The 17,058-nt window shown below is 45.9% G+C and overlaps 1 protein-coding gene across 1 annotated transcript in view; it reads left to right on the top strand.

The window, feature by feature from the left end:
* LOC128053384 (collagen alpha-1(II) chain-like) overlaps positions 1 to 4,030 on the top strand; it is a 39,261-nt gene extending 35,231 nt beyond the window's left edge. Inside the window, exons 2-3 of the mRNA XM_052645907.1 lie at positions 1,592 to 2,728; positions 3,122 to 4,030. Of these exons, the coding sequence (XP_052501867.1) occupies positions 1,592 to 2,728; positions 3,122 to 4,030 (2,046 nt within the window). The remainder of the gene's footprint in view (positions 1 to 1,591; positions 2,729 to 3,121) is intronic.
* Positions 4,031 to 17,058: the final 13,028 nt, after the last annotated feature.

The raw sequence follows: 17,058 nt of genomic DNA, 5'->3' as shown, positions 1-17,058 counted from the left end.
TAACTGATTGATATGTTTCAGATATACTTGTCTTTCAACCATTTAAATTAGGTTTGGACTTGTTTAAAAAAAAAAGAAACAAAAAAAACCAAGGAGCACAAATGTATTACCCTAATAATTTTCAGGCAAAATGATTCTTCCTTCTGAAAAAAAAAAAAACCCTTAGCCCTGTACTATTGAATTTGTGGCCAATTACAATATTTCATTAACTTCTTAACTGGGTAAGTATTTAATGTATTCCTACTATGTGCCAGGGGGCAAGGTTTATATAAGAGTTTACAAGATCTGTTATTTCATGCACTGTACCCATCGTTACATAATTTTATGTTATAACAGTGCCTGTGAGTTCGCTGTATAAAACTATTTGCAAGGAGAAAAACAAATTCAAAAGGTTGGAGCAAAACATCCCCTTGGTTTACCACCTTAAATTCTGAGGGTTTGGTGAATGACTTGGGGTAGTAGATGAGTAATGTAAAAGTATGTAAGGAGAAGAAACAACCTTTTTTTCAATATTTCCATTTCTGCTAAGCTTCATTTCAGGCTTTCAGAATTGGAGAATCAGCTGCCTGCTATAAGAAATTGCTAATAAGCAGTAATTAAAGACTGAGAATTTATTCTTTCCATTCCAAACCTGATGTCATCCCCAGATGGAGATATTGGTACTAGTTAGGCAATTCAGCATTTTGGTAAATGAAGGCAGAAGGATTTGGTGTCTTTTGGATCCTGTGGAGGCAGAAAAGTGGTCCAGGAAGAAACACTTGGGTTTGATTTTGTTTTGCCCACTGGGATCATTTACACTTTTTTGCTTTGCTTTAGAACCAGGAGCTGAGGTGGGCACCTGTGTCTTAAAAAGCAAGGTGCAGTTTTCTAAAAGAACACTAATTTATAAACTTTTTCCATTCTTCTGTCTTTGGGATTGCCGACTCTGCATAAAATGACAGTCAACTGAAAAAGACGGATCAATTCCAGTGATTTCAATACCCATTAATAGAAAAGAATGGGCATATCAGAAGCCAGGGTGAAGACAAGCGCTGCCCTCCTTTTATTCAGGAAAACCACACAAAAATACAGCACAGTCGATGCGCTGTTACCAGGACTTGGAAGTAGGATTCAGCCACCGTGTAAAAGATACAGCAAGACGGCAAGGATATCAGGATTTTCCCAGCGTGCCTCATTCATAGACGTCTGACAGAAGAGGACCTCACAGAGCTTTGAGGAAAAGCTGAGTTCTCAGCCCGCAGCCACTTTCCAGGAACTTCCCTGCAAACAGTGCTCTGGTACTGGCGGGACGGAGCTCTGAGCCGTCTGCCTCCTGCTCCAGGAGCTTCCCTCGAAGCACAGTTATTCACGGGGGCTTCATGAGAGAGCCAGCCTTAAGTGAGCGGAACTCGAGAAAGCGCAGCTTCTAAAAAATACACGGGGGCGCCTCTGCGGTCCTTGCTGTTACAAGCTGACGTTTGACAGTTCAAGCCACAAACTCAACTCCACACACAGCCACACACACAGAACACCACCTCGTTTCCCCAATTTCCTTAACTTTGAGTAAACAGGAGTCATTTTCTGTGGTCATATCCATGCGAATTTCCCAAAGACAGCACGACACAAAAGACCTGTGAGTTCCCTTAGGGAAAGAGGACAAACCGAGTTCCCGTTTCTCCTCAGCCCGGGGTCCTCGGTCCCCCAGCCCCCGAGGCGTGTGGCGTCTGAGCCCCTTTGGAAAGGCCCCCTCGCCCCCGCGCCCCGAGTCCCCCGTCGTTTCAGCCTCCTCACTGCCCGTGGTGCTTCCTGCTCTTTGGAGCGAGTGGACCTCAGTTTAGGCGTCTTTGGCCAATGGGACGAAAAGCAGGAGCGCTGCCCCGGGAGGATAGTACATGAACGAGGAGTGGCGGGGCGGGGGGAGGGGGCGGGGGGTCTGCAGGAGGACCCCGATTCGCCCGCCACGTGCTCCGCGGAGGGGGCGCCGCGCTCCCGGATGGGGCGCTGCGGGCCGAGGGTGGGGCGCGGGGAGGGGAGCGGAGCCGCCTGGCGGGCAAGGAGGCCCTCTAGGCGGGATCGCCTCCACCGAGCGCCGCCGAGGGGAGAGCCGGTCCTGCAGCCCGGGCGGGGGGCAAACCTCCGCCCACCGGCCGGCCTGGGTGGGGGCGCGGCACGGGGGGCCTCTGCCCTGACTTCCTCCTCCGCTGGCACTCAGCCACAGTCACCCCCGGAGGCCCCCCCGTACCCCCCAGAAGCCCAGCCAAACAGCGAACCGCGGGAGGAAGCCGCCGGCTGCAGGAGGCGGGGCGCGCGCGCGGGGGGCCCGGGAGAGGTGAGAGGCAGGGCCGGCGGCGCCCGGGGCCGCGCCGCGCCCCCCGCGCGCCCCGCGGGCGCCCACACTTACCCTCGCGCCCCCCGCGCGCCCCGCGGGCGCCCACACTTACCCTCGCGCCCGGGGGTCGCGGCTCCGGCGCCCGTCGCGGCGCGCGCCCCTGGCCGCCCGCGGCGCCCCGGGCCCGGCCGGCGCGCGCGGGGCGGGAGCCGGGAGCGGCGCGCGGCGGCGGCGGCGAGGGCTCCGGCGCGCCCCGCGGGCGGGCGGCCGCCGAGGCTCCGCCGCCAGGGGGAGAACCGGGCGGGAGCCGGGGCGGCGGCGGCGCGCGGGGCCGCCGAGCCCCGGGCGCAGCGTGCCCGGCCCGGGGCTGCGGCTGGATGCGCGCCCGGGCGGCTGCGGGCTCCCGCGGGGGGCGCCCCGGTGCCTCCAGACCGCGGGCGCCGCCGCCCCCGCCCCCTCCCCCCGGCCGCGCCCCCTCCCCCTTCCTTCCCGCGGCCCCGCGCGCTCGCGCGCTGGCTCCGCGCCTCGCTCTCCCCTTTAAACGCCCACTCCGGATGGGAAAAGAAGACAACTTGCAGTCAAGTTGCAATTAACTTCCGCGGCGGCCGCAGCCCGGGCGGCGGCGGCACCGGAGGCCGAGCCCGCCGCCTCTGGAGCCCGACGCCGGCGCGCCCCCCGCCGCCCCCGGCGCCCCAGCCTGAGTGAGTGCCGCTCCCCTCCCCGCCCTCGCTCCTTTCTCTCTCTCTCTTTCTCTCTCTTTTTTTTTTGCCCCTATTCGTGCTCTTTTCCCTCGGTCTCTGCTTTGCTCGGAAGCGATCCAAACTTCACCGCGGGACCCGCGCTCGGGGCGCCTCGTGGGGGGCGCCCGGCCACAGGGGTCCCCGAGGTCCTCCTCCCGCGCGCGGCGGGACCCGGAGGGGCGGCCAGGGGCCGGGGAGGGGAGGAGGCGCCCGGGCCGGGGCCGCGGGGCGCTCACTCGCCCTCCCTCGGGTGTGGACGCGCGCACACACCTGCCCCGACAGACTAGGGCTGAACGAACGCCTCCGGGCCCGCCGTGGGACCCCCTTTGGCAAGAGAAAAGGGGACTCAGGAAGCGCGCCGGGAGCTCGCGGAGACCCGCTGTGTGCGCCCCGGAGCCGGCTTGGCCGCGCGGCGCCCGGCGGGGAGCGGGAAGGTCCCGTCGGCCGGCCGCGTGCGTCAGGCTCAGCATCCGTCCCGGCCCGCGCGCCCGCCGGGGGCGGCGAGGGGGGCGCGGGAAGTTTGCGGCAACTTCTCCAGCCGGAGCCGCCCGGCGCCGGGGTGCTCAACTTGGAGCCGGGAGTTGGAAAGCGGCGGCGCCTGGCGTGTCGCGCCCTCGCCGGCGGTAGGCAGGTGGGTCCTGACCGGCTCCCGGGGCGAACGCGGGCGGGGCGGGGGGTCGGGCTGGGGGCCGCAGGGCGCGCCGCCCTCTCCGGGAGCCGGGACCGCACCGGGACGGCCTGCGGTCCGCGCCGAGTCTCCCCCCGCGGCCCCGGCCCGGGCGCCGAGGCCTTCGCTGGGCGCTCCGCCGCCCAGGCCCCGGGGCTGGCGGGGCGCGGGTTTGCACAACCTCGGGGAAAGGGCAGGGCCGGCCGGCGGCTGCTCCGGGCAGTGACAGGCGCGTGCTGGGACCCGGGAGACCCACTGGGCTGGAGGCCCGGGCGCCCCCAGAAGCCACGGAGAGGGGCTCGGGGCTCTTGCTAGACGTTTCGGCCCGGATCGCCACTAGAGCGTAGCACCTTTCACTTCCAAGTGTCAACCTCAGGATCGCCTCTCAGAGCGCCCTGGTTGGCAACTCGGACCCTGGCGAACTTTCTCCGCAGCATTCCGGATTTTCAGGCAAACGCTGGGAGTCTTAGACTCCGCACGGTTGTAAGGAGACCGAGAAAGGCGAAAGACGAAACAAGTCCTAGTCTCAGGAGAGAACCTTTCTGCCCCTACTGGCTGGGGTTCCCTCCTGGGAGGCCAGGGGACCTTACTTTCCCAAGAGGACAGAGGAGGGGTTAGGAATGAGGAACACGCGACTGCTGGGTGTCAGGATTTGTCCCAAGCAGGTCCCGAAATCCAGTGTTTGTGCTGCCGACAGTCACTCATGCCGCTGAAATTTCATTGAAATTTACACCCAATCTAAAGTGGATTTTTCTGAGATGTCAGGAATTAAGATTTATTCTGCAGTCAAATGTAAGCTTGGGGAAAAAAAAGAAAAAGACGAGACAGCCAAGGTTGAGGTGTTTGCTCTAAAACCCTTTAATCCTGTGGTACTCTGCTATGATTTAGCAGCAGTCCTGTATTTCTTTTGCATATTATTTTAGTAGAACAGGAGTACATTCATATACTGGCTGCTCCAGTCTGCTGGCAAACATTAGCATTCAGGCTTACATTTTTGACAAATGTGCAGACAGGAATAGCATGAATAGGCATCTTAAATATTAACAACCTAAGCATCTGTTGTGAAACAAATTTAATATATTTACTCTGTTTTTCTCACATTGTTAGAAAAGGTTATAATAAGTGTATAATTTCAACTTTAGTTAGCAGAAGTAACTGGCTATATCTTTCACTACCTCTCCAAGTGTTTAACACAATCAGCAGACATAAATACTTTAATTAACTTGGTTAGGCACATTATTAAATACACTTTAAACGATGTGGATACTATATAAAATGTAACAGTAGCAAAATATGTATCCTATTTGTGTACATTTTAAATGGCTATGCATTTTATAAATATACCAGGCATGTTTATTCTTCATCTCCATTTGACACTTATTACTTTATATTTTTCCTAATGGAAACAATATTTTAAATGTCGAGTTGTTCAGTCATATGTAATACATAATATGTAAACAGTAGCTATAAAATACAAAGCATTGTTAAATTTGAGCATGGCTACACTGTAACAAGATTATACAAGAGAAATAAAAATCCCTGCTCAAATTTGTATTCCTTTCTGAATAATGAATACACATGATGGATGAGAAAAGAGCAGATAGGGATTTCCCTCCTAAAGTACTAGTGCCTTAAGATGTGTGGGGGGTGGGGGTGGGGGGCAGAGGGGGACAAGGGGGAGAAGCAGGGGAAAAATCAGCCGAGAACGCAGGCTTAAAGAACTTCCAAAAGTCTGAATAGTTATTTCCAGAATCAATGCATTCTTCATTTTCCCACAAGCTGAAATATGTAATAAATAATAGTTCTTTGTATGTAAAAGTATTCCAGAGGAATGCCTTTTGTTCAGTTGTTGTAATAAATTAATATATTCTTTGGTTGATAATCTACAAAAGTAGTTCTTTTGTCTCACAGCATCTTAAATGAGAACAGCAACAAGATGAATGTTGGTTTATTTCTGCACAGAAGTCTGTTGCCAGCTATAGGAACCTGCGATTGAATAAGATGATGTGCTGAGTGATGGTTCAGCAAGTCTGCATTAAATTAGCAAAAACGGAAATATCTGGGGGAGATCTTCAATGATTTTTGTTCATGTGATTGGTTGAGGATCATAAATTAGGCCTAAAAGGTCAGGTGACAAGCACCTGTTCCTCATTATTGTTAAAAACCTTTTGGTTACAAACACTGTTAAGCTAAACACAACATGGATATACAGCAGGAACTCTGTGAAGCACTCTGGTGGTTTTTCATCCGCTCTGTAAATTTCCAGAAGGGCCGTACACAGACATGCCCTTCACACAAACACCTCTTCTGAGACGTGTTGTCTCGGACGACTCTTGTGTCATTTCCATACTTGAGACTGATGGAGTATGTAAATACATGTGACTGACTCTGCCTGAACCTGTTGTAGTCAAGTGCAGATCTAGTCAAAATATTATTTTTTCAAACCCCTCTTATTCCTTTACAATCCACTGATTAATGATCAGAGTTTGTTCAGGTTTTAAATAGAAACCTCCCCAAATTGCCTTTTATGCTTTTTAGATAAGGTGAGTTCCCACTTTAACTGATGCCAGGAGATATTTTGCTTGGTGCTTGTACAGAAGAACAGGAGTTGCTCCATGCCGACAGAGCTTTGTGGTGTACAGAGGAGGAGAAGAAAAGCGCATTTGACATGAGTGCTGTTTGGGTGGGTATCATCATTTGCTCTCCAGACTTGCCGCTTCTCTCAGGGGAGTTCAGTAGTATTTTGACTAGAATTAAGGCATGTGGTTGGATTTTTATGAATGGTTTACCATTAGCTATTTCAGAGAGCAGAATAAGCATCCATAGTGAACAGACCTCAGCAGCACAAGGTTGCAAAATACAAAAGGTGCCAGTTGCTTTTAATTAGCAGAGGAGGAGGATTTTGAGTGAATTCGGTAACCGTGATGATTAAATTCTCCATTTAAATATGCTCTTTGTCTTTTTTGGTTTGGTGTAGTTTCTGCTTATTAAGTAGTCATTTTTAGCATTTGTGATCAGATTACAGAACTGTCATCCTCTTGCTTTTCCAATTGATTTGGTTTGCAAACTCCAAAACTCTCGGATGCTTTTAACAAATTGGTTTACATTTTGACAGAACAGAGTTAAGTTAATTAATAGATCAGGCACGGAAAAGCCTCCATGGTAGGGTGTATTTTCTGGTAAAATGAAAGTTATGTTTCAGCACGATGAGCATCAGGCTTCAGTAATCTGTTCCTCGTGTGGAATGAACACTTCCTACTTCGAGCTAGCAGGCACCTACTGTTTATTTACGCTGCATTAAACTGACAGCTCAGCAATCAGAGGAAAAATATTACTTACCTTCCTGAAGTAAATACCAGTTTATAGGTTAGTGCACGTATTTATATTCCTGTCACCACTAAATAATGGCCCTGTCTCCACTTTAATATCTACCTGTACTCTAATCCAGGGCTTTAGACTCTTCCTGGTTGGGGGTAGGGGTCGAGAAGAGTTTTCTTATCATTTCCCAGTGGCTAAACTTAAAAAAAAAAAAAAAAAAAGAGTTATTTCATCTTCTCATTTCTGTCCTGCAAGAATCAGTTGAAAGAGATATTATACATGTTTATTTCACATACCTCAACTGTTACATCCAAATCCCAAAAGAATCCACATGCCACTTAAAATAGTCATCTTAGAGCGACCTCAGGACAAATATGTTCAAACACATTCAAGTGTACGTTTGCTAAATTAAACTCTCTACAAAGTTCCAGAGAGATAACTTCAACTATTTGATTACTTAGATAGTAGCTTTGATCAAATGTCTTCTCTCTAAGCCTTAGATGGAATGATTCAGTTTTTAATGGAGATCTGCAAATATGAATATAAAGTGAAACACACTGATGGATGGATGGATTGGTACAGTTAACTTTCCTCTGAAAATCTTCTTGCCTTCTTCATCTTTTTGTTTAAGCAGCCAACCTTGGATCTCAACTTTTTTACAATACTAAATTCAGGTGTTTCTCCTTTTAAATTGGAAGCCCATTCTCTTTGGAGACCCTGGAAACATCAAAATAGTTAAAGTTGAGCTCCAAAACTTGTACTTAATTTGAGAAAATGCTTGTTATCAAGGACATTCTGTAAGTAGCTCTTAACACTCAGCCTGTCCACCCAGCTGTCAGTCTAATCACATCCTCCGTTGACATCAGGGCAGAATGTGGTCTTAATGCAGCATATAAATCAGATCTGTTACACAAGGTTCTTCTCCTTCCCTCCCGAAGAAAAAGTGTCTTCTGTGATAATTTATATATCGTTCCTAAGTGCTATTCTCAATGGTAAGTCTATTTCAACTTGATGTCTTCATAGAGTGTGATCAACACATTAACACACATTATTTAGTACTTTTGAACTTATGCCAATGGTACCTTTTGCTGTTTATTTTTTAAAGTCTTTTTTAAGATCAGATATTTCGTTTCAGAGTAAATAGATACAGATTGTGTGTATATATATTCAGGGTGAGATTTAGTAGCTTAGCGTTTTTCCAGCATATTGGCCTATTTTTATGCTTTGAAGTTATTCTGTTTCTCTTCCACAGTTGTTGCTGTCTGAAGGTTCGTAAATAGAAATTCTCATCACCTCTTTCAGTGGACTTTCAAGGATGTAATTTGGTTTATATGGCGATCCCAGCTTAGTTATGAGAGATGAAAATCAGTTAACCAGTATCCCGGCATTTATGTGCCTAGATTTGGCTGACATTGATTCAGTCCAGGTATTTGGTATTTGGTAGTGAAGTGTCTTGTAATCAAACATTAAGAGTTGGTTCGGTTTTCCAGTGGAGAAACAGTCTTGCTGGATAAAACCTTTAACTGTGCAATATTTTATTGCACTCATCACTCATTAGAGAGCCCGCTTATCGTGGCACGGATTTTTGCTGCACCTCAGGGGTTCAGGTCCCCCAAATGAAGCTGAGACGCTTGCAGAAGGAGCAGATGGCAGGCTGCACCTGGCCCTGCCTCTGCTAGGGTGTCTGTGGACCTGCGTTGTGCCCCCCCTACCCCCCGCCCGCCGACCCCTTCTCCCAGGTGTGCAGGAAATGGAGGGTGTTGTACCCGGTGAAGTGGGTGGACTCTACCCAGAGCTATGACCTGATTTGTGACGTACCCTCAGAACTGCAGTAATGGTCCAGCTGCTTTGCAGGCAACTGGTATCCACCTCATTTGGGGATGCTTCTGCTTTGCTAGCTGTGCCAGAGACAACTTCGTCATTGTCACCTCGTCAAAGACTCCTTCTTGAGAGCTCTCCTGGAGGGCTAGATTCTGAGAGCAGCCTCTGGTATTTGGAGGGTAAGTGCCAGAGAAGTTCCTATTAGTTCCATGTGGGGACTCAGGGGCTCCAGCCCCCAGGAGAGGCCGGGACTGAGTGTCCAGGGGAGGTCTCCATGTCTGGATGTTGCTGTTTCTTGGTGAGAGATGATTTGGAGCCAGAGAGCAGCAGAAACTCGGCAGCATGCGTGCTACTCTGGGCGGTGAAATGTGGTGGAGAGCTCCCAGGAGAAATTACTACATCTTCCTTTCTTGAGATATTTAAAGAAAAGGTGCTCACTAATCTGTGAGAGGGGAACTCTGTAGATGCAGTTTTCCAGGAAGCTGGGCAGAGTAGGGTGGATTGCTAGAGGTTCTTTGCTAGTCTTACTCAATGGTTTCTGATATGCTGTTAAGAGCCTGCAAATGAGAATTTGGCCTTTTAACGTTTACAGTGTTAAGGACTTTAAGGTAAAAGAGGTTGTCTGTTATAAATATTTTATTGTAATAATTATTATAAATCAAATACAACCTAGTATATGCAGATATCTTTTGAAATAGAGATAGTCCTGAATATGGTGTCTCCATAATTAGCTGTTTGATGTTGAGTGCAATTGAGTTTTCCTGATCCAGTGAACCAGACGATGGAAATCATTGGGGATTCACAGCAGGGCTATGTAATGATTTTTGATATAGCAAACCTTTCTTTCCTTGTTCACTGATAAAGATATTTTATCAGTAAATAAAGCACTCAATTCAAATGCTTACAATTTTAAATTTTAAAAGGACATCCAGAATTGATGAAATAATCCAAGTGTTTCTCATTGTATTTTTGCCAACTGAAATGACACCTAGATGTTCTTTCTAATAGATTTCTCCAGACTGTGCGAGGAAGGAATAATATTTTAATAACTATGCTTTAATTTTTTTTTTCCTTAGAGGTGGGCTCGCTTTGGGGTGGTTTAAGAAGACTCAAAACCAATTTAGAACATTATCTTAAAAGTTTAAAAATGACAGCCTTACTTTGCAAGGAGTCATTGTATTTTAATAATACTGTACACTTATTAGTGTTATTGGAGCGGTAGACAGTTAATTACAGCCTTTTCTGAGACATGTTAACTGTATATTAACAGTCATGTTAAAAAAGAATGATGTACACTGTTACATACAAGCTGCTGCTTGCTAGACTTTTCAGAATAGTCTTTCAGAATGTATGGAGTCAGATTTTGGGTCCACAATTATCAGAATGTTTTCTAATAAAGCAACTTTATTTTAGACTTTTCACTGGGATGTAAGATTTTTAATTTTCTTCTTGTTTTCCCCGTTCTGTGTGTTAGCATTGACTTGAGCACTTTTGCTTAGTAGGTTCAGAAATCAGTGTCCCTCAGCAGTTTTAGCCTTCCCACACTGTAGTTTGAGATGCCTACATTTTTGTTTTGTGATGACTTTGGCTAACATAAGCCATTAAAAGCTTATTGAGTTGATTCTCTTTGTAGCATCTTTTTGGTCACTGTTTCTTGAGCCAGGCTGTACTGTCTTACAGTTCTGTAAAGCATGATGTATAAGATGCATTTGAGCAGTTGATCACAGCTGTACTTCTAAGACTACTCCATCTTCCAAATCTAAAGCCTGGTTTTTCCTTGGCTTCTGGCGTGGCGAGCAATGGGTGACTGAAACTAGTGAGGTTGAACGCTGCACTGAGCCTGCCTTAGACAACTCTCAAACCAGTTGACGCTTTGAACTCTCTCAGCTAATCTGGATATGTTGACCTTGTAACCTTGTGATACGGCGCTTAAAAATGTACTGGGATTCCCACTTTATGAATTTTTAGGTGCTGTGGCCTCTATTTATTCCAACAAGTTATTCAACTACAAAAAAAAAAAAAAATCAGTGTAAGGTACATGTCTGTGTTACAAAAAATAGTAACTTCACATTCTCTCTTGCATGGAGAGCACTATTAAAGATCTGCTACATTAATAACAGAATAGTGAGCTTAGCTTGTGCTGATGTGGTTTAGTGGGAAAAGGCTTTTCTCCCCAGTCTTCAGTTTCACTGGGGTCACCTGCACACTTCATCTGCACCCTGCACGTATGCCCGTGTTCTGGATGACTGAGTGGTTTTCTCCTCTGAGTGTTGTGCCCTTTTCGGACAGGAGAATCAGGGTCTGTCTCCTCCTCCTCGACCTTGAGGGTGGGGCAGGGTCTCTGTTGAGGCTTTTGGTTCTCTGGTGTGGGGTGGTGCTCACAACCTGCTGTTGGTCCCTGGAGTCAGGCTACCAGGTAAAGGTCCTTCTGATCTTCTAGGGCCCAAAATACTGTGCGCTAAGCAGCCCACGTCTGACTGACCTCTGTCTGTTCTTTCCTACGACAGTGATGTTTTTCCAGGGCCTCACTGGATGAATATCAGCCATGATTAACTGCGTAACAGATATTTTTCTATCCACTTATATATAAAATGGATTTTTATATCCATTGTGTAACACTGTTTTGAGATTTAGCGTTTTTATGTTAAAGATGATTTCCTGCTATTCCTTAAAATTAATGCTTGCATTGCAGTGGGGTTGGGTTAGGTGCATCTAAAAGGTTCTGAAAAGTTGCCAGCCTTCTAAGAAAGTTATCTTTAAAAAAAAAAAAAAAGACACTTCCTCTTTAAATTTATTGGCACATGTGAGGCTCTTTGCAAGACAGTGCTGTTTAGTTACACAAAGCAGCAGACTCCTGTGTGACCTAGTCCATTACCATGCGCATTCTGTCTCTTTAAAAACAGTCTCCTCTATTTGCCCTATTAATTGTTGATATGTTGCCATCCACGAGACAAAAATTAGAGCTGTAATTAAATAATCATGTGATGCTCCTTAGTGCCAGTGAGAGCAAACTCATTTTTCCAGGCCCTGATGGTCACTGATTATTGTATTACCACTGGCTTGCTTTATTTTTTTAATGATTCTCTATCTGTAGATTACCCAACTACTGTCCTTCTTTACAAAATTAGAGAAAATAGAGAACATTCAGCCAGTTAATTGGCTGGCGGTCCTCAGGGATGTAAGGTAGACATACCTTTTTCTGCTCTTGGTCACCTGGCAGGTTCTTTGGGGAGGCTACATCAGTGGTGTGGTTGCCTGCCATTTAATTTACACTGGTGTTTTGGCTGGGATGGAGGCATATGGGGAATGCCAGGAGAATTACAAAAGGAGCCGGGTATTAAAATTCAGAAATGATTAAAATTGAAATAAAAGGATGCTGCTGCCTTGCCAGTACTCTGGCAGTCACAATGACACATAGAGATGAGTTTCCATCGGCACCTTTTCCTTCTTTTTCATTTCCTCTCGTTCATTGTTGACACATTTTCCTTCTGTCCGTCTCCTGTCTCTGTATCTCTTTGCACAGCTATGCATTCCTAGTTCTTCCTCTTTCCTTAAGCATGGGGAAGCCTACTTAACCTTATTATAACAATAACAGAATAGGTTATTAATATTTAATAGGCACATGATTAAAATTTCTCTCCCTTAAACATAGGTCAGCTGTATTATTATTAACCAGCATGTAATTTTTCATTTAAAATATTCTTATTCTGCCCTTGCTGTTTCTGAAATGTAGTCTACTTTGCTAGTGATTTAATATATGATGTTTAGAAAACTGTGGTCGGCTAGTGAGAAAAGAACTTACCAGTCATGGATAATCAATTATGCATGAATTCAGATGTAACAGATGGAATCTGTGAGTTAAAGTTTCCCTTTGCCTTAGTGGTTTTTTTTTTTTTTTAATTTGTTTGTTTGACACCTGTCTCATATAGAGATAAACATCTAATGTAGCATGTGAGAAATTTCCTGATATCTTTGTATTCTCTTTAAAATGAACTTGATTTTTTTTAACTTAAATTCGAGGGCAGAGACTTTCTGTGCTCTTAAAGATGATCAGATTCTTTTCCATCACTTCGTGGATACAGACGGGGTCCTGTTTGGCTCCCGAAGGGCGACTCTTCTAGTTGGCAGAGGAAGAAACACCCCCTGAATCTAAGGCTTCTGATGTTCTCCACTGTTCCCCCTGAGTCATCGATTCTTTTCTGTAGGAGCTGTGTACTGAGAGAGAGCACTATCACACTGGCTCTGGGTTTTAAGGAATCTCTGATGGAAACTGTGGTTGACTAGTTTTAATTGATGTGACCTTCTCTTGTATGACGTGCAGATTGTGTCTGTGAGTGTGTATCACCCTCTGCGAGGTGTGCTTTATATACACATTTATTCATACCAGGTTGTTGATCAAACAATTGGATTTTCCAAATCCATTGAAAATACCCCAAGATTTGGTTTATATCCAAAACTACAGCATATGCCAGTTACAAAGATGCCTTTACACTAGCTTGTGTTATAAATTCTTAGAGACAAAAACCCCTTTGTGCAGAGCGAACTAAAAAGTTATTTTGGAGAGTCTTGTTACCTCCACAGAGATAAGTTTAATTGTCATTAAATATGATATGAAAGTGTAGTAGTTTTTCAGTTGCAGAAGTAACAGAACTGTGGGCGTTGTCCATCTTTACAGCAGTTACAGTCTCAAAACAGCTACAAGCTGGTCCCCGTCAAAAATTTTCATGAATGTGCTGTTTGTTTCTCTCTCAAGTGTATTTATATAGATTTTAAATACAAATGAAAATAGTCTTTACAGAATAAATAAAAATAAATGATTAAAAAAATAGCCTGAAGGCCCACTACTTCTGTTTTCAAAGTTATACTGCAGCATTATTTATCAACTTTTAGCTTCATATCAGCTGGAAATTGGCATGTGTATTTCTAGTCCCTGTTAGTTACCTAATGAGTTAAATTCCACAATAAACACACCGATAAAGCTGCACCGGCAAAACAGGTAGCTGGATATCCTTCAGCTACAGTTATGCTGTAAAACTATTGTTTAGTATTTTATTTAGACTTTAAATTATTTTCTTTTATTTAGTATTTTATTTTAGACCAATAAATCTGTAATCTTAACTTGGCTTTACTATGTAATCATATTCCTCAGTCACGTATCAGAAAAATACATATATGTAGGAATGAACTTCAGGGAGATACAATTTACATACAAATTTCCAATACATTAAAAAAAAAAAAAACTCCGTCATTAATATAAAAGTCCCTAATAGAAAATCAGTGAGAACAGATGATAGGAAGCAGTATCAGGCAGTACAGTATGAAAGATATATCATTACAGATTACCGCCTGCAGAAACTTAGGAGAAGGACATGGCAACCCGCTCCAGTGTTCTTGCCTGGAGAATCCCAGGGACGGGGGAGCCTGGTGGGCTGCCGTCTATGGGGTCGCACAGAGTCGGACACGACTGAAGCAACTTAGCAGCAGCAGCATGCAGAAATAAATAATTGTAATTCCTATTGCAAAAAGTGACTGATAAAAATAAATTTGAAAGCCTTTTGAGCTTATGACTAAAAATGCATTCTCTTATCAATAAGTGCAATCTAGAATATTGACGTGGAGAATTTATAGATTGTTGCATCGAGGACGTACATGGAGTTGTCACGCCTCCGACTGGACTGCGGCGAGCGTCAGTGTCCTGCAGACGCCACCTGGGGACTGTCTGCTGTCTCAGGAGTATAGTTAATTTTTGACTCACTTGAAAAATATCCAAATAGAATGTTTGGATATTTGAATGTTGGATATTTGGAAGGCCTGGTTTTTGTCCCTCCGTTCTCTTCTTTTGCTAAGATACAAGAATACAGAAGAAAATCTGAAAAGAGAACCATTTTCTTGCATCAGAGGACCATCAAATTACCTACTTTGGGTGGGATGTTGGGTCTCTCATTACCAACCCGTGTTAATTATCCTTGGGTCGGGTAATCGTCGTCTGAATTAATCATCCAGCGGAGACTGGGCCACGGCTGTTGGTGGGTGAGGGCAAAGCTGTGGAAGGCTGGAGGCCGTTGTCAGTGTGCTGCAGCTGATTCTCATCTGCATGGCATGGTGCTTTCACGATGATAGACATGCCGGTCTTAGGAACAGGGGATTGTTTTCCTTCAGTTGTGTTGTTTTCAAAGTTTTAAATTGGGGTAAAAGACAGATGCCATGCGCCGTGCCGTTCGGACAGTGTGTGAGTGGACAGTTCAGTGGCCTTCATCACAGTCACCCTGGTGTGCGCTCAGTGCCACAGTCTCTTCCAGGTCTTCGCCATCATCCCAAAGAGAACGTGCTTTAGCTCTGAACTGAACTCCTCCTTTGCTTCAGTGAGTTTCCGGCGCTATAGAGGTATTTAAACACTGTCCAGGTGCGTTGCACTTGTTTCCCCCAGTGATGGGCTTCTTTCCCCCAGTGATGGCCCTTGCTCACTGCTTGTGGTGGTGGGCACGGTGGTGCAGTATCTGATACTGCCCTTGCTTGATCCTTTTCCCTAAAACAAGCTGGACCAGCATCCAGGCCTGTTGCAACCTCAAACTGCTTTTCCCTTCAGGTAAGCCGGTGAAGATTAGAATAGCATTGACATCACCAAGAAGACTTGGTTGCTCTGTCTTGACTGAAGGTTGGCTGAGAACGGTTTCTGTTCGACTTCGCTGGAAGTAAAATCCCGTGGGCTTCCTGGGGGCGCCGCACAGCAGTGAGGAGCCTTGCACTGGCTCCTGGGCACAGACGGTGTGAACACTTCAGTCCTGCTCAAGTGCCATGACTAGGGCCAGAAAAGAGTTGAATGGTTTCAGCTGTTTCAGAGGGAATCCCACTCAAGGTTGAAATTTTCTGGGAGAAAAAGCTTGCTCAACTATGTTAGGGGGAAAAAAAAAAAAAATTAGACAAAACCAGGATGGTTCTGGCTCCAGTAAATAATAGACTGGTTTGGAACTTCACTTCCATGTGTAATTTTGTGGCTAGTCTCTGATGTCTGTGATGATAAATCACACACTTGCACAGGACTTCTGGCACCCCTGTAAATCTCAAGCCAGTGCCCAAATGCTAATTTATCATGGTTCCTCAAACAGCAGACTTATATTCACCAAATCAATGATCTAATAGCTTGCTCCCTGCCTTTTTTTTTTTTTTTTTTTAAATTTGAAACAAGTAGCTTGCTTGCACATAAATTTCTTAAATTTGGGGTAAGCTCTGATTCTTAAAAGAGCCTTAACTTTTCCAAGTGACTCCAGGATCTCCATACCCTTGGAAGATGTCCTAACAGGTATATTTGATTTCTTGTCTCTGACTCATTACCTACTCCAATGGATGCTACACCTGGCTGTACGCTGGAATCGGCTTGGAAACTCTCAACTGCTGGCTCCAACCCTTGGCAATGGGGTGCAGCCTGGGTATCTGGACTGTTGACATACCAAGCGATATTAACATGCAGCAGATTTGAGGAGCCACTGAACTAACTTCTGATCTTATCCTTGGCTTTAGTGCCTAAGAGTGCAAGAATCTTTCTAAGATTTTTACCAGCACTCACTCACCAAAACAGTTCTTGGCTTCCTTTCCCTGTTAATTGCCGGCACTGTGAGAGACTCCTGGAATACAGACAGGAGTCCAGCCTCAGGATGTTGACAGACGTGCAGTTGGGAAGGGCAGGCATGCAAATATGAAATGCTACCCTTGGAGGACAGGGGTGGGATGGGGCATCGAGCAGGAAGTGGCTAATAGCTGGAGGAGGCTTTGGAAAGAAGAGGTGCAATCAGGCCGCATCAAAGAATGTGTCAGAAGGGGGGTCCCCAAGAGAGAAGAGGGAGGCCCTGCTCTCCAGAAGCAGTGGGGGAAGAAGACAGCCTGAAACTCTTAACGGTTTTGGTGGAGATAGCTATTACTACACAGGCTAATATGGAGGTATTCGGGGGTCTCAACAGCATTGCTGTTGGAACCTGACCCCTACTCAGTTTTGGAGTTAGGTCTACGCAGAGATAACCAATTTTCATGGGATTATTTCCATTGTGCATGTCAGTGTTGTGGCCCATACTGATATGTATGGAAGGAAGATATAAAATTTTGTCCAATAAACTCTTGCTTTAAAAAGAGGTAATATTTCTGTTCACTCCACCTCACTTCCACAGTCTCGAAAAGGAACGGTCATTGCAATTAGTGATAGAATTTGGTTG

The sequence above is a fragment of the Budorcas taxicolor genome, chromosome 1, assembly GCF_023091745.1.
Source record: "Budorcas taxicolor isolate Tak-1 chromosome 1, Takin1.1, whole genome shotgun sequence".
Taxonomy (NCBI): domain Eukaryota; kingdom Metazoa; phylum Chordata; class Mammalia; order Artiodactyla; family Bovidae; genus Budorcas; species Budorcas taxicolor.
Note: the sequence above shows the minus strand (reverse complement) of the source record. Positions and strands in the feature narration are given on the sequence as shown.